This window comes from Entelurus aequoreus, linkage group LG06 (genome assembly GCF_033978785.1).
Source record: "Entelurus aequoreus isolate RoL-2023_Sb linkage group LG06, RoL_Eaeq_v1.1, whole genome shotgun sequence".
NCBI classification, from domain to species: Eukaryota; Metazoa; Chordata; class Actinopteri; order Syngnathiformes; family Syngnathidae; genus Entelurus; species Entelurus aequoreus.
The window spans coordinates 57084225-57110478 of record NC_084736.1 but is presented as its reverse complement, the minus strand read 5'-3'; the positions used below and the strand labels follow the sequence as shown (position 1 = coordinate 57110478).

General features: G+C 45.5%; 1 protein-coding gene across 2 annotated transcripts in view; it reads left to right on the top strand.

Moving 5' to 3' along the window:
- The window catches only part of arl15a (ADP-ribosylation factor-like 15a), a 367743-nt gene that overhangs the window by 120716 nt on the left and 220773 nt on the right, over positions 1-26254 (top strand). Inside the window, exons 1-3 of one of the 2 annotated variants that reach the window (XM_062051047.1) lie at positions 17662-17720; positions 17797-17941; positions 18076-18123. In XM_062051047.1, the coding sequence (XP_061907031.1) occupies positions 17869-17941; positions 18076-18123 (121 nt within the window). In that variant the 5' untranslated portion in view covers positions 17662-17720; positions 17797-17868. Of the gene's footprint in view, positions 1-17661; positions 17721-17796; positions 17942-18075; positions 18124-26254 lie in introns of those variants that run through there. The other variant, XM_062051046.1, reaches the window with a different exon arrangement.

Here is a 26254-nt window from a genome sequence, read left to right as displayed (position 1 = left end):
CATTTCTCTGGATGAGGAGAATGTTTCATGTTTGAGCAGACTGGTGGGTTCACATAGGAGTCGGGGGGTCGGGTTGCTCAGTCCACGTCTGGTTCTGTTGAAGCAGATTCCCCACATCTCCGTCAAACGGCATCTCTGTTTTGGCGCAACACTTTAAAACTTGAGCCTGCTCACCGATGGTCTGGGGCTCCGCGAAAGACTCGAAAAAGCTTCACCGTGAGCAAGAGATGAGACGGTTTCTGAAAAAAATCTGAACCGTTCGGCTGACTTGACACGATTTAGGAGTGCGTTTGTTGTTTGCATCATGGATGCAGATGGCACTGGGGACGGGGGGACGTGTCCCGCTCCAAATCATAGTGATATCATTCACTGTTCCTACATAATATGACAAACATTGCAAGTAAAACAGAAGATCAATGTTCCATTATTTAGACGAATTTACATTGCGGAGAATGAGTCTGTTGTTTGTGGTGCAATCAAGGTCTATATCGGAATTTTAATCGGGATACTAAAGACGTTTTAGTATCTACTGTGAGATTCACGCAGCTACTACTACAGGAGAATAATGAACAACAATTCAATGATGTGATAACTGTAATCCTACAACACCCTGTTTGTGGACAGGGAGAGATGTGTATTCACTTTATTTCAAAGCCAAAACCTGTCAGGTTGACACATTGTCTAAAACGTAAATAAAAACAGAATACAATGATTTGCAAATACTTTTCAATCTATATATTTAATTGAATAGACTGCAAAGACAAGATACTTAACGTTCGAACTGAGAAACTTTGTTATTTTTTGCAAATATTAGCTAATTTGATGCCTGCAACTTGTTTCAAATACGCTGGCACAAGTGGCGAAAAAAGACTGAGAAAGTTGAGGAAGGCTCATCAAACACTTATTTGGAACATCCCACAGGTGAACAGGCTAATTGGGAACAGGTGGGTGCCATGATTGTGTATAAAAGCAGATTCCATTAAATGCTCAGTCATTCACAAACAAGGATGGGGCGAAGGTCACCACTTAGTGAACAAATGCGTGAGCAAATTGTTTAAGAACAACATTTCTCAACAAGCTATTGCAAGACATTTAGGGATTTCACCACCTACGGTCCATAATGTCATCAAAAGGTTCAGAGAATCTACATAAATTACTGCACGTAAGAGGCAAGGCCGGAAAACAACATTGAACGCCCATGACCTTCGATCCTTCAGGCGGTACTGCAACAAAAAGCGACATGAGTGTGTAAAGGATATCATCACATGGGCTCAGGAACACTTCAGAAAACCACTGTCAGTAACTACAGTTGGTCGCTACATCTGTAAGTGCAAGTTAAAACTCTACTATGCAAAGCGAAAGTCATTTATCAACAACACCCAGAAACGCTTCGCTGGGCCCGAGTTCATCTAAGATGGACTGATGCAAAGTGGAAAAGTGATATGTGGTCTGGCGAGTCCACATTTCAAATTGTTTTTGGAAACTGTGGACGTCGTGTCCTCCGGACCAAAGAGGAAAAGAACCATCCGGACTGTTCTAGGCGCAAAGTTCAAAAGCCAGCATCTGTGATGGTATGGGGGTGTATTACTGCCCAAGGCATGGGTAACTTACACATCTGTGAAGGCACCATTAATGCTGAAAGGTACATACAGGTTTTGGAGCAACATATGTTGCCGTCCTAGCAACGTTCTCATGGACGCCCCTGCAACTTCAGTAAGACAATGCCAAGCAACGTGTTACAACAGCATGGCTTCGTAGTAAAAGACTAGACTGGCCCTGCCGGTAGTCCAGACCTGTCTCCCATTGAAAATGTGTGGCGCAATATGAAGCCTAAAATACCACAACGGAGAAGAATTCCACCTAAAAAGCTTAAAAAATTGTTGTCCTCAGTTCCCAAACGTTTACTGAGTGTTGTTAAAAGGAAAGGCCATGTAACAGTGGTAAAAATGCCCCTGTGCCAACTTTTTTGCAATGTGTTGCTGCCATTAAATTCTAAGTTAATGATTATTTGCAGAAGTGAAGTGAAGTGAAGTGAATTATATTTATATAGCGCTTTTCTCTAGTGACTCAACGCGCTTTTACATAGTGAAACCCAATATCTAAGTTACATTTAAACCAATGTGGGTGGCACTGGGAGCAGGTGGGTAAAGTCTCTTGCCCAAGGACACAACGGCAGTGACTAGGATGGCAGAAGCTGGGATCAAACCTGGAACCCTCAAGTTGCTGGCACGGCCACTCTACCAACCGAGCTATACCGCCCCCGAAAATTAAGTTTCTCAGTTCGAACATTAAATATCTTGTCTTTGCAGTCTATTCAATTGTATTCTGTTTTGTTTACCATTTACACAATGTGCCAACTTAAATGGTTTTGGGTTTTGTAAGTAGCACGAGCTACATGTGTTCAAAAAGAGAACTACGAGAGGACATCTCTTTGACAGTGTCTTCACCCCGTCGACCCGGTTTCTTTTTTTTTAGCGCTTTCATTTGAAGTCTACTGACTAACATAAGTTAGAACAAATTGCTTTTTTAAAGTAAAAATGGCAGCAGCGTAGGACGCATGTGAATGTATGAGCCAGTCTGCCCCACAACAAGAGGCTAGAGAAAAACAAAGAACTTATTGACGACAGCGGCAGACTCGTGCGAAGCTCTTCGGGTGAATTAGGGAGATATTCGCTGACGTCACAATCGGGGAAAATGTCACAAATTGGGTCAATTCCAAGACGAAGTATGAAGGAAGGCAATATTGTTTTGTAAATATCCCTGCCATGCCTCCATGATTTGATTTCAGATTTCCAGGACTTATGCATATCCCAAATACACAAGAGAAGGTATTATAGCTATAGTCGGTCCACTTACAAATACACTATTGTGGGAGCTGTAAGACATATTTTCAATTGTTAAAAAGTAGTATACTACTTTCAAGCCTCATATTCATGTTTGCAGAGGAGCTGCAGTGTTTTATGCTCGCATATTTTCTCCTGACAATAACCCTATTAAGAGTAAGCTACCCTGTTTTGATCTTCCTCTACCTGAAACGTGATATTGTAGATGCTGAGAGTCGTGGTGTGTGCCTTCGGGCTCTACCTCAAACAGAATGGTTCCTCTTGCTTGGCTAGTAAAAAAATATATCGCTCTTTAGTTGTGGATACTGATCTCTTCACACAAGTTAGAAATATCTCATTCACGGTTCACACTGCATTTGCCCTTTAATGTCTCACAGCAGGCCTTCAGTCCCAGGCGGTGATTCATTGAGTGTCAGGTCTGCCTCTGGCTGACATCAGGGCCCAATCAGACACACACTGTAGACCCAAATAATCTGCAATGCCTCCATTGAACCCTGTGACTCTTAGACAAATGACGTTCAATTAAACAAAGGGCTGCTTTTGTTCTTTGCCATTTCTCGTTTCCTTTTCAAGACTTTGGTGTTAAATCAATGTTATTTACTGTATATAGCGCCAATTCACGTCGGAATGTATCTCACAGTACTTGACACATGGAGGAGCCCCCACACTCCTCATACATTCAAGTAAAACAACTGAAGAAACAGAATCCAGACAGCAGGAATCAGTCTCAGTTGGTGGAGTTGAGATGGAAGTGTAGAGGGGTTAAATGATTGGGGAGCAGGGTTGAGAAAACAACAATAGCTGTATCAATAACCAACCCCTTCAGGAAAGACGTCAGCATAACGCCAATTCACGCAAATTCAAACAATCTCCGCCAATTACGAGCAATCTCGCAACTTTGCCTGGAACTACCAGACTACATTTTGGCCAATCAGCATCATTTTGGCCAATTGCATTTGTCTCTGAGTCAAATATGCAAATCAACTGTCTAATCAAAACTCATGTTTGTTTCTTGTGTAGATGAAGCAGGAACAACAACATGTAACAATAAAGTTGTCGTTTTCCCTCAGACCTACTTCCTGTTTCTGTGTAAGGCCTTCAGCTTTCTGGGTAATGTAGTATATAAACATTTACTTCATTGTTTACATATACTTACAGTATGTTTATTTAACATGTATTTTATCCTGGATACAGCAATTAAGAACATATTTTTTGTTGAATGCTGACCGAGCAAAGAGGCAGCATTTTTTTTTCTTCATTTAGATGTTAGAGATGTTGATGTGTGATGATAATCACTCATTGTCTCTGATTTACCAACAAACATTTGCGCCATAAATCACTCTAAACAATTCACAAATGCTCTTAACGTGCTCGGGTAGATGTGTTGGAACATAAATGAATGTTTAAGATGGACAAACACTGTCAAGTGTAAAGTAAAGAAGTATAATGTCTGCAACTTGTGGACGACAGGACATACAGCAGACAATAAGAAAGCCTTTGTTGGTGTTTCTTTCTGCAATTATCTTTTATAATTTCTATTATCAATTATAATAATTCAATGTAGCATATCTGTATGTAGAACTAAATTATGGAATGGATTAAGCAACACATTTTAAAAAGTACTAATATGATCCAGTTAAAAAAATTTTCTAACTCAAAGTACAAAGAAGAAAAATCCTGATGAGCATTTTGAACCTTATTGAAAAATCCATCCATCCATCCATCTTCTTCCGCTTCCGAGGTCGGGTTGCAGGGGCAGCAGCCTAAGCAGGGAAGCCCAGACTTCCCTCTCCCCAGCCACTTCGTCCAGCCCCTCCCGGGGGATCCCAAGGCGTTCCCTGGCCAGCCGGGAGACATAGTCTTCCCAACGTGTCCTGGGTCTTCCCCGTGGCCTCCAACCGGTCGGACGTGCACGAAACACCTCCTTAGGGAGGCGTTCGGGGGGCATTCTGACCAGATGCCCGAACCACCTCATCTGGCTCCTCTCAATGTGGAGAGGCAGCGGCTTTACTTTGAGCTCCACCCTATCTCTAAGGGAGAGCCCTACCACCCGGTGGAGGAAACTCATTTCGGCCGCTTGTACCCGTGATCTTGTCCTTTTGGTCATAACCCAAAGCTCATGACCATACGTGAGGATCGGAACGTAGATCGACTGGTAAATTGAGAGCTTTGCCTTCCTGCTCAGCTCCTTCTTCACCACAACGGATCAATACAGCGTCCGCAATACTGAAGATGCTGCACCGATCCACCTGGCCATGTCACGATCAACTCTTCCCTCACTCGTGAACAAGACTCCGAGGTACTTGAACTCATACACTTGGGGCAAGATCTTCTCCCAAACCCGGAGAAGGCACTCCACCCTTTTCCGCGCTTCACACTAGGCTGCGAACCGATCCAGTGAGAGCTGAAGATCGTGAATATTATGCTCTCATGCGCTCTGTTTTGTTTGTTTTTGTGCGTAAATTGTGTGTCCGCGTGCTCTTACACCCGCGAAGAGCTACTGAACATCAGATCCATCCTCCCTATGGACTTATTATTGGTCATCTTAGCGTCAGCTGCGGATTTGGTCCATTCTGTGATCAAAACAGGGAGACCGCACCGAAGAGGAAAGCGAGCGGGCGCCCTTGTCCATCTTCGCGGACGGGGATTACGCACGCCTCTACCAGGCATCTTTCTCTCCAACGTCCGCTCACTTGCCAACAAGATGGACGAGCTAGCGTTGCTGATGAGAAGAAACAAGGATTTTTCCTCATCTTGTGTTTTGTGCTTCACGGACACATGGCTGAGCGCAAGTGTCCCGGACAGCGCGGTTCAACTGGAGGGCTTTCATCTTCTCCGCAGGGCTCTCCGGCAAAAAAAGAGGCGGAAGAGTCTGCTTCTTCATCAACAGCAACTGGTGTAAAGACGTGACGATGATATCCAAACACTGCTCTCCTTCTCTGGAATATATTTTAATTCACTGTAAGCCCTTCTACTCACCGCGTGAGATCATTTCATACATACTGGTGGCTGTTTACATCCCACCCGGCGCGGACGTGCGTGACGCTCAGCGCGCGCTTGCAGGCCAGATCTTACATGTGGAACGGTCTTTTCCGGACTCTCTTGTTAAGATGCTTGGTGACTTTAACAAGGGAAATTTGAGCCAGGAATTACCCCGACCAGAGAGGAGAACACTTTCGATCACTGTTACACTACAATAAGCAAGGCTTTTCATGCAGTCCCGCGCGCTGCTCTTGGACTATCAGATCACGTGATGGTGCACTTATTCCCTTCATACAGACAGAGACTGAAACTGGCTAAACATGTTATGAGGACCATTAAGTGTTTCACCGCCGAGGCTGTGGAGGAGCTGCGTGCATGTTGGGAGACGACAGACTGGGAGGCAATTGGAACGGCCACGGACAATCTGGACGAGTATACGGACACTGTGACCTCATACATACAGTTCAATGAGACGCGCATCATTCCAACGCGCACCAGGGCTCGTTATAACAACGACAAGCCCTGGTTCACACCCAAGCTCCGACAGCTGCGCAAGAAGAAGGAGGCTGTGCGGAGAAGCAGGGACCGGAGTACCTACAGAGAAGCAAAGTACCACTTCAACAGGGAAGTGGAGAAAGCTAAATCTGTGTATTCTAACCGTCTACAGGAACAGTTCCGCTCCAATGATTCTGCGGCCGTTTGGAGTGGGCTAAGGGCCCTTACGAACTATAAGCCCAAAACCCCCCAGGCCCTGAAGGGCCTCAACACACATTACTGTCGTCATGAACGGCCCTTAAGCTCATCAAAGCTCTGCTCCCCCCACCATCACCCTCCCCACCAATGCCAACAGGATTTAAAGGACTCAAAGGACTCCGAGGATATCACAGAACTCCAAGAACATCATAGGACTTTAAAGGCCCTCTCTATCCGAGAGGAATATGTACGCCGGCAGTTCTTGAGGCTGAATACGCGGAAGGCCCCCGGGCCGGATGGTGTCTCCCCCTCCACTCTCAGACACTGCGCGGATCAGCTGGCTCCTGTCTTCACTAACATTTTTAACACCTCTCTGGAGCTATGCCGCGTGCCGTCCTGCTTAAAGACCTCCACCATTGTCCCTGTCCCCAAGAAAGCACGGATCACAGGACTTAATGACTACAGGCCGGTTGCGCTGACGTCTGTGGTCATGAAGTCCTTTGAGCGCTTGGTCCTGCCCCACCTCAAGGACATCACCACCCCCCTCCGGGACCCACTGCAGTTCGCCTACAGAGCCAACAGGTCTGTGGATGATGCAGTGAACCTGGCCCTCCACTTCATCCTGGACCATGTGGACTCCCCAGGAACCTACGCTAGGATCCTGTTTGTGGACTTCAGCTCTGCCTTCAACACAATCTTCCCTGGACTGCTACGAGACAAGCTCTACCAGCTCAGCGTGCCCGACTCCCTCTGCAGTTGGATCAATGACTTTCTGACAGACCGAAGACAGCACGTGAAGCTGGGGAAGATTGTCTCGGACAGTCGAACCACAAACACTGGTACTCCTCAGGGCTGTGTACTCTCCCCCTGGCTCTTCTCCCTGTATACAAACTGCTGCACCTCCAGTCACCAGTCCGTAAAACTGCTTAAGTTTGCGGATGACACTACCCTCATCGGGCTCATCTCTGATGGCGATGAGACCGCCTACAGGAGAGAGGTGAACCGGCTGGCGTCCAGGTGCAGCCTCAACAACCTGGAGCTGAACGCCCAGAAAACAGTGGAGATGATCATGGACTTCAGGAAAGTCACAGCCCCACCATCCCCCCTCACCCTGATTGACTCTCCCACCCCCGTCTCCATTGTGGACTCCTTCCGTTTCTTGGGCGCCACCATCACCCAGGACCTCAAGTGGGTGCCGACCATCAGCTCCCTCATCAAGAAGGCCCAGCAGAGGATGTACTTTCTGCGGCAGCTGAGGAAACTTAAGGTGCCGACCGAGATGCTGGTGCAGTTTTACTCAGCCATCATCGAGTCCATCCTCACCTCCTCCATCACCGTGTGGTTCCCCGGCGCCACAGTCCAGGATAAGCATCGACTGCAGCGCATCGTACGTGCTGCTGAGAAGGTGATTGGCTGCAAGCTCCCATCCCTCCAGGACTTGTTCTCCTCCAGGACAAGGAGGCATGTGTGTCGGATCACAGCTGACTCTTCTCACCCTGGACACAAACTATTCTCCCCTCTCCCCTCAGGCAGGTGACTACGGTCCATCCAGCTAACAGTAGCTCCTTTGAATTCCTTCTAAGTCTATAACAAGATATGATAGCGCAGTTACAGCTCTTGTTATTACCAAATCTGTGTTATATGTGTTTTATGTTGCACGATTGCACCAAGAAAAATTCCTAGTTTGTGAACCCGTTCTCAAACAATGGCAATAAAACTATTCTGATTCTGATTCTGATTCTGATTCTGATTCTGATTCAAATGAAGCCATCAGGGCCACATATCTGCAAAAAGCAGAGACCTAATCCTGCAGCCACCAAACCAGATCCCCTCAATGCCCTAACTGCGCCTAGAAATTCTGTCCATAAAAGTTATGGACAGAATCGGTGACAAAGGGCAGCCTTTGCGGAGTCCAACCCTCACTGGAAACGGGTCCGACTTACTGCCGGCAATGCAGACACTGATCATACAGGTAGCAGACCGCCACAATCAGACAGTCCGTTACCCCATACTCTCTGAGCACTCCCCACAGGACTTCCCGGGGTACATGGTCGAATGCCTTCTCTAAGTCCACAAAGCACATGTAAATTGGTTGGGCAACCTCCCATGCACCCTCAAAGACCCTGCCGAGACTATAGAGCTGATCCACAGTTCCACGACTAGGACGAAAACCACACTGTTCCTCTTGAATACGAGGTATGACTATCCGACGTATAGGGATGATACTCGAAACCGGTTTTCCCGGTTGTTCGATAAGAAAAGAACAGAGTCCTCGGACTCAAATCACTTTTTGAGAACCGGTACCCGTTATCGAGACCACTATAGTAAAGAAAAAGAGTTGGTTCTTTATTCGAATCCCTGGGACCAGTCCTGTCCCGACCAGAAATGCCCCGTGAGACATCACAAGAAATGACGTCATGTAGCTCAGTCATTAAGCCCAGATAGGGAAAGCAGGAAAACAATGCAACGGAAAAAGCGCTCCAAGGTGTAATAAAGTTCAAAACAAAAGGTATAATCCAATGCATAACTTTACTGAGAGATTTGAGCAGGGTACAAACACATGACGAACACTTTTACGACCTACCAGAAACATAGCAACAAGGCTAGCAAAGCACCTCCTTTACGGCAGCTGTCGCAACGTTCTTAAAGCAACCGCAGCACATATATGACATCTCCCTTTTTTAACTTGTGTTTTTCTTTCCTTGTAAACAAAACAAAATCACACTGTAAATGTGTTGTCTGTCTAATTATAAATAATGCAGACGAGGCGTGTTGGCTGAGTTCTTGACGTTTACTTTCACAGCGTGCTCATAAGCTCATTCTTAGCTGCCGGGTGGTGACATGCAACAACACTTTTCGGGGCTACCGCGCATGCTCGTAACTCCCGTTGCATGCTGGGTAGTGTAGTTGTTATATTCCTAGCTCATAACATCACATCTTTCCCCCTATAAAGAAATAATGTTAACTCAATAAAGTGTATTTCTTTTTTTAGTTTTAACGTTTCATTTTTTAGCATTGTAACCACATTTGCAAACAACTTTTCTCTTCATAGAATTTTCTTTCAATAAAGAAATAAAGTGCAAAAATGTCAAAGCATCATAACAAACAGTTATGTCAAATAGCAGCAGAAGTGCACTTTTTGGAGAGCTGTATTATTTTCAGTTTTGTGCCCAAGGGACTGATTTTATTTAACACTATTATTATTTATACACCTATAGTGATCACAGAGACAGGTTGTTTTTGTGTTACTGTATATATTTGTTTTTTCTGAAAAATCCCACTTAATATACAGTCAATATTTATTTATTTTATTTTATTTTTTTAGGGGGGTAAAAGTCAATATTTATTTATTAATTAGATTTTATTTTTTCTTATAAAATAAAAGTGAGCTTTTGTTAAACCAAATATTGTGTGTTTTTTTCCATATACAACAACCTAGCTGGACTCGATAAGAGAATCGATAAGGAATCGGTTCGATAAGAGGATTCGATAATAGGCTCAAACTCCATAATTTCTTATCAAACATCATCCCTACCGACGTAGCCTCCTCTCCAGTACACCTGAATAGACCTTACCGGGAGGGCTGAGGAGTGTGATCCCACAATAGTTGGAACACACCCTTCGGTTCCCCTTCTTAAAGAGAGGAACCACCACCCCAGTCTGCCAATCCAGACGTACCGCCCCCAATATCCAGCACCTCCCTTGTGACATGTTCAAACATGTTAAACTTTCTCTAACTGGAGACTCTGCTAGACGTTCCCAGCAGACCCTCACAATGCGTTTGGGCCTGCCTGGTCTGTCCGGCATCCTCCCCCACCATGGCAGCCAACTCACCACCATGTGGTGATCGGTAGAAAGCCCCGCCCCTCTCTTCACCCGAGTGTCCAAAACATGAGACCGCAAATCCGATGACAAAACTACAAAGTCGATCATGGAACTGCGGCCTTGGGTGTCCTGGTACCAAGTGCACATATGGACACCCTTATGTTTGAACATGGTGTTTGTTATGGACAATCTGTGATGAGCACAAAAGTCCAATAACAAAACACCACTCCGGTTCAGATCCGGGCGGCCATTCTTCCCAATCACGCCTCTCCAGGTTTCACTGTCTTTGCCAATTTGAGCGTTGAAGTCCCCCAGTAGAACAAGGGAATCACCCGGGTGAGCACTCTCCAGTACTCCTTCGAGTGAATCAAAAAAGGGTGGGTACTCTGAGCAGCTGTTTGAGGCGTAAGCACAACAGTCAGGACCCGTCCCCACACTCGAAGGCAGGGAAGTTAGCTTCTCGTCCACTGGGTTGAACTCCAACATACAGACTTTGAGCCTGGGGCAACAAGAATTGCCACCCCAGCCCGTCGCCTATCACTGCGTGCAATGCCAGAGTGGAAGCGAGTCCAGCCCCTCTCGAGAGAACTGGATCCAGAGCCCTTGCTGTGCGTCGAAGTGAGTCCAACTATATCTATATCTAGCCGGAACTTCTCCACCTCGCGTACTAGCTCAGGCTCCCTTCCCCTTAGTGAGGTGACGTTCCACGTCCCAAGAGCTAGCTTATAGCCGAGGATCGGACCGCCAAGTGCCCCGGCTTCGGCTGCCGCCCAGCTCACATCACACCCGACCTCTATGGCCCCTGCTATGGGTGGTGAGCCCATTAGAGGGGAGACCCACGTTGCCTCTTCGGGCTGTGCCCGGCCGGGCCACATGAGGACAGGCCCGGCCACCAGGCGCTCGCCATCGTGCCTGTTGAGCTTTGTTGCGTTGCGGTGAAGATGTATTCAAACTCGTCAGACACATTTGACCTTTGGCCTTGTAGGTATATTTATTGTAGCGGTAGCATCGTAACGTGTTGCCGCTCTAACAATCAGAGAATGACTCATGATATATGACACCGGAACAGGAAGTATAGGTGTTAGATAACACAGAGGTAAACACTGCCCTCTAATGGACACAATGGGTAAGGGCGTACAACAGTATTACACTTAACACCCCCACTCGCTCTTAACTTATTGTGGTACATTCTTTTTCATAGAAAATAAAACAACAAAAATACATTTTGGCACACGTTATGCTTTTATTTCACCCTAAGTGCCAAACAAATACTGTGCAAACGTCTTCAATTGTAGTTTAGTGGCTGGCTTTGTCATCAAGTCAGCAATCATGTTGTCAGTAGGACACTAATCCAAACATATTATGATGAATAAATGATAAATGGGTTATACTTGTATAGCGCTTTTCTACCTTCAAGGTACTCAAAGCGCTTTGACAGTATTTCCACATTTACCCATTCACACACACATTCACACTGATGGCGGGAGCTGCCATGCAAGGCGCTAACCAGCAGCCATCAGAGGCAAAGGGTGAAGTGTCTTGCCCAAGGACACAACGGACGTGACTAGGAAGGTAGAAGGTGGGGATTGAACCCCAGTAACCAGCAACACTCCGATTGCTGGCACAGCCACTCTACCAACTTCGCCACGCCGTCCCAATATTATATATTATATTATATTCTTATATTATATTATATTATATTATATTATATTATATTCTTATTCTTATTATATTATATTCTTATTCTTATTATTATATTATATTCTCCCACTATTTACAGTTTCACGTATGAAATGATATTTGATATCAATGTTTGCACCTTTGTCGGTTTACTGGATTTCTAGCTAGTGCAATAGCTCCTTGGTTGTCATCGTAAACTTTGGTTTGTGCATACTGACACTTATCAATACCCTTGAGTAACTGTTGCAAATACATACACTCCTGTATGGCTGACGCTAAGGCCATGTATTCTGCCTCGTAGGTAGACAGTGCAACTGTCGTTTGCTTTCGACTCTTCCATAAAATGAGTGCACTTTTCTCACTTAAACTGGCACAGTACCCTGTGGTGCTACGTCTATCTGTGACCTCAGATGCCCAGTCATCATCACTGTGGACTATTAGACCAAGTTCACCTGTGTCATCCTTTTTAAAACATAACCCACGGTCTGTTGTACCTTTAAGATACCTGAGCACATGCTTTACAGTGTTCCAATGCTCCTCACTTGGCTCAGCAAAATGCTGGGAAAGTTTACTGACCACATAACTTAAATCTGGTCTAGTGCAAGTAGCCAAATAGATTAAACTTCCCACTGCTTCTCGATAGATCCTTGGTTCTTCCATTTTTACAGCATTTTCTGTGTATTCAAGTTTTGACTCGCATGGGGTCTCTCTGGCCTTACAATCCTGCATCCCAAATCTGGAGAGGATTTTGTTCACGTACCTGTGTTGTGACATTGTGACTCGGTCCTCTGAATGTTTAAAATGTATCTCTAGAAAACTGTTTAATTTCCCCAGGTCTTTCATATTAAATCTCTCAGTGAGCATCACTTTGACATTTTTCACAACCTCCTCATTGTTAGCAGCAATTATCAGATCATCAACCCACACAATCAAAATCACTTTTTCATTTTCTTTTTCCCTTGTGTATTGGCAGTTATCAGCAAGATTTGGATCAAAACCGTTTTCAGTGAGATATACATGCAACAGAGAATTCCAGTTTCGACCTGACTGCTTAAGACCATATAAGGACTTCTCTAATTTGCATACTAGCTTCTCTCCTGTTTTTGACTTTTTCTCATAACCTTCCGGTTGTTCGAGATAGACCTCACAGTCAATTGGTGCGTGTAGGTATGCGGTTTTCACATCCATTTGATGTAAAACTAGATCTTCCTGCACTGCTTTTTGCATGACTAGTCTGACAGTTGTCATGTCAGCGGTAGGCGAGAATGTTTCCTCATAATCAATGCCTTGTTTTTGGCTATAACCTTTTGCAACAAATCTTGCTTTACACTTATCTGACCCATCTGTATTACTCTTGAGTGTATACACCCACCTACCCCCCACTGCCTTTTTGCCTGGTGGTAAATGGGTGATTTTGAATGTATCATTCTCTTTTAGTGACTGTATTTCGTCATTCATTGCACTTATCCACTGCCGTGACCTGGTTGATCGTATGGCATCCTGGTAATTTTGTGGTATGTCGCAAACTGCTCTATAACATGAGTCTACACAAGTTACCAGCCTGTCTGCTGTGTCTTCCATGTCATATTCCTGTAGGCATACAGGCCTTCTTCTAACTCTAGGTGGGTTCTTTCTTCCCTGACCCCCAGCGCTAGACTGTTCACTTTCAATCTCTGAAACAGAAACATCATCTTTAACACTTTGACCTGATTCATTTCCCATTTTTTCATCATCACTTTCCTCATTGTCAAGGACCCTGGGGTGTACCTCTCTGTCCTGATGCTGAGTGTGTGGTCCATGTGTTTGTGTTTCTTTTTCGTTGACTGTTTTGTTTGTAAATTTCACTATTCTGTGTTTTTGGACCGTTTCTGTGTCTGGATAATATACAAGATAAGCTGGGCTGTTCTTATCGTACCCGATAAAACGACCCTGCTCACATCTAGGATCTAACTTTCCTTTCTCTTGTGTGTATGCAAAGCACACAGATCCAAATTTCTGAAGTTTGGACATGTTTGGCTTCTTGCCTGTGAGCATCTCATAAGGTGTTTTCCTTGTGCGTTTACTGTGACATCTGTTTCGCACATAGACAGCTGTCTGTACAGCATAATTCCACATTTTGTCTGGTAGTTTACTGTCAAAAAGCATACACCTGCCCATCTCATAGAGGGTTCTCCAACTTCTCTCTGCCGTGCCATTTTGGTGAGGCGAATAGGGTGCAGATGTCTCGTGCTTAATCTTATTTTTGGTTAACAGTGCTTTGAATTCCTTGCTCGTAAATTCAGTACCATTATCCGAGCGTAGACATTTAACTTCCCCAAAAGGGGCGGAGTCTGCTAAGAACCTCTCTGTGGCATGTACCGCATCACTTTTGCATTTGAGAAAATGAACAGTCATGGCACCTGAATAGTCGTCCGTAAAGGACTGTGCATATTTGTGACCTTCTAAGCTTGGGGTTCTCATAGGACCGGCTAAATCTGTATGCACCAGTTGTAAGGGCTCTGTAGCCTTTTTGTCTGGCTCCCTATTTCTTGTCTGTGTGAATTTACCTTTTGCACATATTTCACACAGCTGTACTGGCCTGGCTGCACTGCCTCTGATTTTCATACCTCTTACCACACCCATTAATTTTTGTACATCCTCATAATTGCAGTGACCCAATATTTCATGCCAGGTTTGCATGTCGTGGCACATATTGCATTTATCAAAAATGTTCTGAACAGTTGGTAAGTAAAACAGATTACCACTTCATGGAAGTCAAACCTGTCCCCTTTCTTGGTGATCATGTGGCTGTCTCCCTTCTGAATGTCACTGTCGCTCCACCGTTTGTTGCCCTTGCCACTGAGAAGATGTTGTGTGGATAGGTTGGTATATACAACGCCTCCTGTAGCTGTGCTCTTTGTTGTCGGCCCTCGTTGTCCAGCAGATAGATCCGCGACGTCCCTCTGCGTTGCGCCGTCCCACTGCACTTGGTCCCATCCACCAGCTCGATAGAATGGGTGTCGGGCTGTAATGTGTTGTCAAAGCTCTTGAACTTGGCGATGTCGTTCACAATATGACATGTCGCTCCGGCGTCCATCATTATCCCTCTCTTCTTCACATTGATAGATGGCCTCTCGTCTGTTGCATGCTTGGCCATGAAACATTGATCCCCGTCGTCGATGTCCTCCTCTTCTTCTGCAACTTTTCTGGCTCCGTCTTTTCCCTTTTTCCTGCATAGATACTCTGCGTGTGTGTTACTCTTGCAGTGACTGCACCACACTTTCTTGGTACACCTGATTCTGATATGCCCTTTTTCTCCACATTTGTAACATGTCGGAGTGGCTTTCCCTTCCTTCCAGTGTGTCTTGGTGCCTTGTTTGCTTTGCTTTGTGCTAGTCTTCGTCGTGGTCTTCATCACACTGTCTGCAAGTCCAGTTTTCCTCATCTTCTCAGATTCTTCATAAACCCTCAGTCTTCTCTTGAAGTCCTTAAATGTCACGTTGTCCTCATTTTGTGTAACATGGATAGCCAGTGGTCTGAATGAGTCTGGCAGTCCATTCAAAATGGTGGCCACAAGCAGCCCGTCACTCATGTTCTGTCCTGCATCACGAAGAGCTGAAATTATATTCTCAGCCCTTATTATATAATCAGTCACAGTCTCATTTCCTTCCATTTTTATGGTGGTCAATGAAGTGTACAGATTTAGAATTCTGGGCTTGCTCTTTCCAGAATAATGTTCTCTTAATAATTTCAAGACTTTCCTTCCATCATCGGCGGCATCATGTCTTATCAATGATAGGCTCTTATCATCTAGTGCAGGGGTAGGGAACCTATGGCTCTAGAGCCAGATGTGGCTCTTTTGATGACTGCATCTGGCTCTCAGATAAATCCTAGCTGTCATTGCTTAAGACGATAAGTAACAAATAATTCCGCTGGTAATCACAATGTTAAAAATAATCACGTATCCACCAGAGTACAGAGCCATCAGCAAAACCATGCAGCACCAGAAGTCACATTAATGGTAAAAGTATTTTATTTATTATTGGTTAGCTTCAGAATAACACTGTTATTGAAAATAATAAGAACCTCTTTATACTCTAAATATGTTGGTCTAACTTAAAAATGCACGCATTTAGTTGTATTCAGTGTTAACATTTTTTATACGGCTCTTATGGAAATACATTTTTAAATATTTGGCTTTCATGGCTCTCTCAGCCAAAAAGGTTCCCGACCCCTGATCTAGTGCATTTACTAGTTGAGCATAACAATCTGCATTCTTCTTTGGATCTGCAGCTATGGCGGCCTCGTCAGCGGGCTCTCTCAAAATGGGGTCTTTTAGCTTCAGAATGTGTAAACGGCTAAGGAATCGTGTTTCCCATAGATCATACTTATCTTCTGTTCCATCGAAGACCATCTGCTTTTGTAGCGTTCCTGGTCTGGCCATTTTCACTTTTATTATTTTTATAGTTTGCGATCTCCAAAACGTTGCTCAGGCTGTGGCTTTTTGAGTCCTCAATTTTCGTGGGGTTCTCTCGGCACCATCTTTATCCTGGCTTGTCTAGTAGCTTCTCTTGGCTAACAGTTTTTCTTACTTCTGTTATCTTGTTGTTGCTCTAGACTTGCGTGACTGGGCCCATAACCTGATGAGCTCCGTTGCGTTGCGGTGAAGATGTATTCAAACTCTCGTCAGACACATTTTACCTTTGGCCTTGTAGGTACATTTATTGTAGCGGTAGCATCGTAACGTGTTGCCGCTCTAACAATCAGAGAATGACTCATGACATATGACACCGAAACAGGAAGTATAGGTGTCAGATAACACAGAGTTAAACACTGCCCTCTAATGGTCACAATGGGTAAGGGTGTACAACAGTATTACACTTAACAGTGTCCCACCTCCGGACCTGGCTCCAGAGGGGGGCCCCGGTGACCCACGTCCGGGCGAGGGACATCCTGGTCCTTTGTTTTTTATGTTATTGAATAATGAGATCACCTTATTCATCTTATTATTTGAATCACCTCTTACTTGATTATTTTTTGAGAACTTTACTATAAATAGATTTAAAGTGTTTACAAATTCAGAACAGGAAGTGAAAAAATGTGTTAGTTATTGCTATGAAATGAAAACGAGGTAGGATTAAATAAGATCTACTTCTTTCTACTCCTTTTCGGACATGTTGTAATGAGAAAGTGGAAATATGTGATGTACTATGGTGCAATTCAATCTATCCATTTTCTACCGCTTGTCTCTTTTGGGGTCGCGGGGGGTGCTGGAGCCTATCTCAGCTGCATTTGGGCGGAAGGCAGGGTCCACTCTGGACAAGTCGCCACCTCATCACAGGGCCAACACAGATAGACAGACAACATTCACACTCACTTTCACACACTAGGGCCAATTTTTAGTGTTGCCAATCAACCTATCCCCAGGTGCAATTGTATATGTTTGAAATAACCTGTTAACCATACTGCCACTTTGAAGTCTATGCTGTATAAAAGGAGTACTACATTAATCCGGTATTTGTTGCTCTTTGTGGTTAAGGTTACAAAGAACACTTTAAACATTGACAACAAATTCATAAAATCGCAAGATCAAACATAAATGATGTATTTTTTTTTTTTCTACACTGTTGGATTGAGATGTTGTTCTCCTTTATATGAAGACAGCTGGGGGGTCCACAAGAGTCCTCCTGAAGACTTGGAAAGACTAAATGCCGAGACGTAATCACTATCCCAGTCTCATACAGGAATTTGATCCCTTCCCCAGTTGTTTCATTGTTGTTGGTTTTTGTTTCAGTGTTTCCGTGCACTGTGCTGTAAAGGACCGCCACCGCCAAGACCCGAGTACGATGTGGTTTGCATCGGCCTGATGGCTGCTGGAAAGACCAGCCTGCTCTCACGCCTCTGCAGCGAGGGCAGCGACAGAATCGTTCCCACCACTGGTAAAAGATTCATCATTCTCTTTTGCTTTCCAATAATCACACCCTCCAAATGCACTTATCATGCTTTTACAACAAATTGGAGCCAGTTATTACATCTGTGCACTAATCATGCCAGAAACTGTGTTGTAACCCAGCAGCACAGTGGAGTGGTGTTAAGTATGTCCAGAAGAAGAGGCTTTGGGGTTAGTCCGCTCTGCTACTCAACATTCCACTTTCCACACATGTAACGCAATCCCTCAAGGATGCTGACATACTGTACCTCGTCCCTCCTCTTGCTTTCGCTGTTGCAGAAATCTTGTCTTTGATTCAGTCATTGTACACTTAAAGGGGCTGTTTGCTGCATAACTTTCCAAAGTATTGTTTGTTTATTGCGATATCCGTGAGGGCAGCAGCAAGAGCTGGGCCATATGGCTGAAAACTGTATCCCTATGTAAGTGTTTAAATAATAAGTACCAGGGGAAAAAATATATTATTCCTCTGATTATAATGCCCTCAGCTATCAAGGCAGAAAGGAAAGGAAATGCCAACATAAACATGGAAAACAATCAATGTAAACAAAATTCTAAAATCACATTAAACACTTAACAATAACCTATTAAAATGAAGGTGCAAAAATAAGGACTATGTAAGAAATACTTAATAAAGTGTAACAAAATAGTGCAAAGTGTGAAAATGTAAACCTAGAGAAACCTGAGAAGAACTATTTTCTGCAGGTTTAGTGCCAGAAAGTTACAGGTGTGCTCTAAAGGGTGAGCGTGGCTAAGGTGGTGTGGTATTACTGGTCTTGGTGGGGACAAGAACTTTGCATAATTTCCAGACCACATTGGTCTGACTACGATCCATTTTCAAAAGTCTAAAAAAAACTGCCATACTCAAGGTGACTTTTACTGTTTTATCCACAATTTCTTCATTTTTACTTTCTCAAATTCTTTGCAACAGCGGTTGCAAAGAATCAACCGCTGTTACCTGATTGGCTGTTAGCGTGTCACTCCCACTGATCAGTGATCACTTCCTGCTAGGGTTGTACGGTATAGCGGTATTAGTATAGTACCGCGATACTAATGAATAATTTTCGGTACTATACAGTCTCTGAAACGTACCGGTCCCGCTCCCCCCGAAGTCACGTCGTGACATTGCTGGTTTTACGAGCAGAAGAGCATATTCAGCTGTGCACAATCACGGAGTACTTACAAGCAGACACAGTGTGTAGACAGAAAAGTGAGAACGGATGCATTTTGGCCTAAAAACTAACGATAAAGGTGAAGTTATCACACTGTAACGCCCTCAGGAAGAGGTGCTTTAAGACATGGCTAGCTAGCTAGCGGCTAACGTCCATCCGCAGTCGGCAGTGTTTTAGCTACTTCTAAATCACTAATCCTCGCCTCCATGGCGACAAATAAAGTACGTTTCTTACAAGTATCATCCTGCAGGACGAGGAATAGCTAAACATGCTTCACTACACACCGTAGCTCACCGGCATCAAAATGTAAACAAATGCCATTAGTGAATCGACACCTGACATCCACTGTAATGATATCAAGTACAGGCACGTATCTCGTCAATACTACTATGATTACGTCGATATTTTTTTGGCACCACAACATCTTCTTTCGTTTTTTTTTATATGTATATTGTGTTTATAAACTCAGGAAATATGTCCCTGGACACATGAGGATTTTGAATATGACCAATGTATGATCCTGTAACGACTTGGTATCGGATTGATACCCAAATTTGTGGTATCATCCAAAACTAATGTAAAGTATCAAACAACATAAGAATAAGTGATTATTACATTTTAACAGAAGTGTAGACAGAACATGTTAAAAGAGAAAGTAAAAATAAAATATTGTGACGTATGATATTGTAATTGTATGCATGTTCAAAAAAAACTTGAACCATAAACCATATTTATTTATTTACTCAAGTATTTGTTTACAGATTGAGTACAAACAAATGTGTTCTAAACAGCTAACAGGGGTGGGATTAGATAAGATCTGCTTCCTCCTACTCTTTTTATTGGACATGCTGTAATGAGAAACAAATATGTGATGTATTACAGTGTAATTGTATGCAAGTTTTAAATAAATTAACACCATAACTAACCACTAGAACCGAAACAGTGACAATATTTCTTGTTTAAAGAAAAGCTGTCTTGCAGAACGCAGTCAAAAGTTTTTTTTTGTACTTATTTAAACAGTCACAAGCATATCCGTCTGACCGCACGCAAAGATTGGAACCGCACCTGAGGTGCTCGGCGCTTTATTTTGCTCAATCGGATAAGAGCTTGCAAACGGGGCTAACAAACCGAACTAGCCTCTGCGTTTCCTTCAATATCCGCCAGCTGTGCGTGCAAGCACAGGCAGCTGAACTGTCAATCATGGACGCAAAGACGCCACAGAAAAACACTGCAGACAAATTGGATCGATTTCCCCACCTAGATTATTGATACACTTGACAGCTGCAAAATCAGAGATGCAGAAGACTCTCATTAAGCCCTTTTAAAAAAACATATTTCATGTATCTATATTTAATTTATTAGAACTTTGATAATTTTTCATTTGAGTCTTTATTAATGGTTTACAAGTTCAAAGTTCCTGCGTAGGTCATGCATGCAAAGACATAATAGGACTTCAAAGAGCACCTTCATTGATTTTTGAGCCACTCTAATTAAAAAATGATTCCCTGTCCAGTCATGTACCTTGTTAAAGTAGTCTTCTTTAAAGATGTCAGGAAGTTAATGATAGCGATTTGGCAAAGTTGATCTACTGTTAGCTACCAGTGACTCTATAGCCCAAGGGTGTCCACATTTTGGAGGAATGCTTTGATACATTTTGTCTGTGGTGTGCCTTCAGGGCCAGCAAGGCCTTCTTCTGCTGGCCTAACATAAATCCTGATCATAAATGATTTTTTTTTTAATTTACTTTCCATTAATATATAAAAGTATTCATCATAATCTCCATGTCATATTAGGCTCTAATGTTGCTTGTTTTTACGTTAGAGCTTTTATCCAATCAGAATTCAGCTAGCTTGTTGCCAGCGCTGGATGAATTCTGCCGGAGGCCTTCTGGATCAACATTAGCGGCGGCTGTGCAGCATAAACGAACGGAGGACATTCAGTTGATAGACAGTTGCGATATCCAGCCAGTAGCTTATCCAGGTAGCCTTAAGTTAAACGTGACTGTGATTGGATACTCACTTGTCACTCCCAAGTCAATATCCAATCACAAGTTCTAATTTGCCAAAGCAGGACGTGACACCGGAGCCATACTCGGCTAGCAGAGAAATCCCCAACACTTTTTTAACCCACAAAGGAGAGCAAAATGTTGATTAGGTGTCAGATATATATATATATATATATATATATATATATATATATATATATATATATATATATATATATATATATATATATATATATATATATATATATATATATATATATAAATATATATATATATATATAAATATATATATATATATATAAATATATATATATATATATTTATATATATATATATATATATATATATATATATATATATATATATATATATATATATATATATATATATATATATATATATATATTATTTTTTTGCTGCAACTGTTACATTTACTGTAATATTGTACATGGTAATTGGGATTTGTTATATATTGTATATATTATATAAAACTCCTCTCTGAGCTGCCACCTTACCGTGGTAGAGGAGTTTGCGTGTCCCAATGATCCTAGGAGCTATGTTGGCCGGGGGCTTTTTGCCCCCTGGTAGGGTCTCCCAAGACAAACTGTGTCACGACCTGAACAGGACTCTGGACACAGATGCAGGAGTTTGACAACAAATAGTTATTCCAAAGAAGGGAAAGGGTCAAAAAGGGGAGAAACTTAACAGGCTATCAAAAGCCAAGCTTACCTAACCTCTAAACTAACAAAAATCTCAATGAACTCAAAACGCTCCAGCTGCGGAGGGAAAAAGGTTGCAAAGAGAACAATATGCAAAATATAACAAAAGGCGCTCCAAGGGAGGCAATGCTGAACAACTAATCTTACCTGACAAAAAGGGTACAAAGAACGTGGCAATGACTGTGGACATGGACCGCTGGAGGTTCGCACAAAAGATACGAAAACACTCTGGCACAGGAGAGAAGGAAGACGAGCCATTTATACACATGAGGGTGGGTGACACAGGTGGACACAATCAGGCAATCAGGAGAGACATCAGACCAGTGAAACAGGAGGAAGGGCAAGTGACCTGAAACGAGAGGGAGAGTTAACCTTTCAAAATAAAACAGGAAATGACAAGACAACATGAAACCAGACGAAACCCAGACAAGACTTCACCCAAGTGTGACAAACTGGTCCTAGGTGAGGGATCAGACAAAGAGCAGCTCGAGGACCTCCATGAAAAATAAAAACAAATGACCCAGATTTCCCTCGCCCGGACGCGGGTCACCGGGTCCCCCCTCTGGAGCCAGGCCCGGAGGTGGGGCCCGATGGCGAGCGCCTGGTGGCCGGGCCTGTCCCCATGGGCCTGGCCGGGCACAGCCTGAAGAGGCAACGTGGGTCCCCCCTCCAATGGGCTCACCACCCATAGCAGGGGTCATAGAGGTCGGGTGCGATGTGAGCTGGGCGACAGCCGAAGGCAGGGCACTTGGCGGTCCGATCCTCGGCTACAGAAGCTTGCTCTTGGGACGTGGAACGCGCACGAGCCTGAGCTAGTGCGCGAGGTGGAGAAGTTCCGGCTGGATATAGTCAGACTCATTTCGACGCACAGCAAGGACTCTGGAACCAGTCCTCTCGAGAGGGGCTGGACTCTCTTACACTCTGGCGTTGCCGGCAGTGAGAGGGGACGGGCTGGGGTGGCAATTCTTGTTGCCCCCCGGCTCTGAGCCTGCATGTTGGAGTTCAACCCGGTGGACGAGAGGGTAGCTTCCCTCCGCCTTCGGGTGGGGAACGGGTCCTGACTGTGGTTTGCGCTTACGCGCCAAACCGCAGCTCAGAGTTACCCACCCTTTTTGGATTCCCTCGAGGGAGTACTTGAGAGTGCTTCCCCGGGTGATTCCCTCGTTCTACTGGGGGACTTCAACGCTCATATTCGCAGCGCCAGTGAAACCTGGAGAGGCGTGATTGGGAAGAATGGCCGCCCGGATCCGAACCCGTGCGGGGTTTTGTTATTGGACTTTTGTGCCCGTCACAGATTGTCCATAACGAACACCATGTTCAAGCATAAGGGTGTCCATATGTGCACTTGGCACCAGGACACCCTAGGCCGCAGTTCCATGATCGACTTTGTAGTTTTGTCATCGGATTTGCGGCCTCATGTTTTGGACACTCGGGTGAAGAGAGGGGCGGAGCTTTCTACCGATCACCACCTGGTGGTGAGTTGGCTGCGATGGTGCGGGAGGATGCCGGACAGACCTGGCAGGCCCAAACGCATTGTAAGGGTTTGCTGGGAACGTCTAGCAGAGTCTCCTGTCAGAGAGAGTTTCAATTCCCACCTCCGGAAGAACTTTGAACATGTCACGAGAGAGGTGCTGGACATTGAGTCCGAATGGACCATGTTCCGCGCCTCTATTGTTGAGGCGGCTGACTGGAGCTGTGGCCGCAAGGTAGTTGGTGCCTGTCGTGGCGGTAATCCTAGAACCCGTTGGTGGACACCGGCGGTGAGGGATTCCGTCAAGCTGAAGAAGGAGTCCTATCGGGTTCTTTTGGCTCATAGGACTCCTGAGGCAGCGGACAGGTACCGACAGGCCAAGTGGTGTGCGGCTTCAGCGGTCGCAGAGGCAAAAACTCGGACATGGGAGGAGTTTGTGGAAGCCATGGAAAACGACTTCTGGACGGCTTCGAAGCGATTCTGGACCACCATCCGCCGCCTCAGGAAGGGGAAGCAGTGCACTATCAACACCGTGTATGGTGAGGATGGTGTTCTGCTGACCTCGACTGCAGATGTTGTGGATCGGAGGAGGGAATACTTCGAAGACCTCCTCAATCCCACGAACATGTCTTCCTATGAGGAAGCAGTGCCTGGGGAATCTGTGGTGGGCTCTCCTATTTCTGGGGCTGAGGTTGCTGAGGTAGTTAAAAAGCTCCTCGGTGGCAAGGCCCCAGGGGTAGATGAGAGCCGCCCGGAGTTCCTTAAGGCTCTGGATGCTGTGGGGCTGTCTTAGTTGACAAGACTCTGCAGCATCGCATGGACATCGGGGGCGGTGCCTCTGGATTGGCAGACCGGGGTGGTGGTTCCTCTCTTTAAGAAGGGGAACCGGAGGGTGTGTTATAACTATCGTAGGATCACACTCCTCAGCCTTCCCGGTAAGGTCTATTCAGGTGTACTGGAGAGGAGTCTACGCCGGATAGTCGAACCTCGGAGGAACAGTGTGGTTTTCGTCCTGGTCGTGGAACTGTGGACCAGCTCTATACTCTCGGCAGGGTCCTTGAGGGTGCATGGGAGTTTGCCCAACCAGTCTACATGTGTTTTGTGGACTTAGAGAAGGCATTCGACCGTGTCCCTCGGGAAGTCCTGTGGAGAGTGCTCAGAGAGTATGGGGTATCGGACTGTCTGATTGTGGCGGTCCGCTCCCTGTATGATCAGTGCCCGAGCTTGGTCCACATTGCCGGCAGTAAGCCGGACACGTTTCCAGTGAGGGTTGGACTCCGCCAAGGCTGCCCTTTGTCACCGATTCTGTTCATAACTTTTATGGACAGAATTTCTAGGCGCAGTCAAGGCGCTGAGGGGTTATAGTTTGGTGGCTGCAGGATTAGATCTCTGCTTTTTGCAGATGATGTGGTCCTGATGGCTTCATCTGGCCAGGATTTTCAGCTCTCACTGGATCGGTTCGCAGCTGAGTGTGAAGCGACTGGGATGAGAATCAGCACCTCCAAGTCCGAGTCCATGGTTCTCGCCCGGAAAAGCGTGGAGTGCCATCTCCGGGTTGCGGAGGAGATCCTGCCCCAAGTGGAGGAGATCAAGTACCTTGGAGTCTTGTTCACGAGTGAGGGAAGAGTGGATCGTGAGATCGACAGGCGGATCGGTGCGGCGTCTTCAGTAATGCAGACGCTGTATCGATCCGTTGTGGTGAAGAAGGAACTGAGCTGGAAGGCAAAGCTCTCAATTTACCGGTCGATCTACGTTCCCATCCTCACCTATGGTCATGAGCTTTGGGTTATGACCGAAAGGACAAGATCACGGGTACAAGCGGCCAAAATTAGTTTCCTCCGCCGGGTGGCGGGGCTCTCCCTTAGATATAGGGTGAGAAGCTCTGCCATCCGGGGGGAGCTCAAAGTAAAGCCGCTACTCCTCCACATTGAGAGGAGCCAGATGAGGTGGTTCGGGCATCTGGTCAGGATGCCACCCGAGCGCCTCCCTAGGGAGGTGTTTAGGGCACATCCGACCGGTAGGAGGCCACAAGGAAGACCCAGGACACGTTGGGAAGACTATGAACTGCTGTTTGGTGCGTAAGCACAAACAACAGTCAGGACCCGTCCCCCCACCCGAAGGCGGAGGGAAGCTACCCTCTCGTCCACTGTGTTGAACTCTAACGTACAGGCTTTGAGCCGAGGGGCAACAAGAATTGCTACCCCAGCCCGTCGCCTCTCACTGCGTGCAACGCCAGTGTGGAAGAGAGTTCAGCCCCTCTCGAGAGAACTGGTTCCAGAGCCCTTGCTGTGCGCCGAAGTGAGTCCGACTATATCCAGCCGGAACTTCTCCACCTCGCGCACTAGCTCAGGCTCCTTCCCCCCCAGCGAGGTGACGTTCCACGTCCCAAGAGCTAGCTTATGTAGCCGAGGATTGGACCGCCAAGTGCCCTGCCTTCGGCTTCCGCCCAGCTCACACTGCACCCGACCTCTATGGCCCCTCCTATGAGTGGTGAGCCCATTGGAGGGTGGACCCACGTTGCCTCTTCGGGCTGTGCCCGGCCAGGACCCATGGGGACAGGCCCGGCTACCAGGCGCTCGCCATCGTGCCCCAACTCCAGGCCTGGCTCCAGAGGGGGGCCCCGGTGACCCGCGTCCGGGCGAGGGAAATCTAAGTCTTGGTTCTTGTATTTCCCTGTGATGAGGTGGCGACGTTTCCAGGGTGTCCTGAGATAGGCTCCAGCGCCCCCCGCAACCCCGAAGGGAATAAGCAGTAGAAAATGGATGGGGTTCTTGTATTTCCATAGAAGTCTTCGAGCTGCTCTTTGTCTGATCCCTCACCTAGGACCTGTTTGCCTTGGGAGACCCTACCAGGGGGCATTGAAGCCCCCGGACAACATAGCTCCTAGGATCATTGGGACACGTAAACTCCTCTACCACGGTAAGGTGGCAGCTCAGAG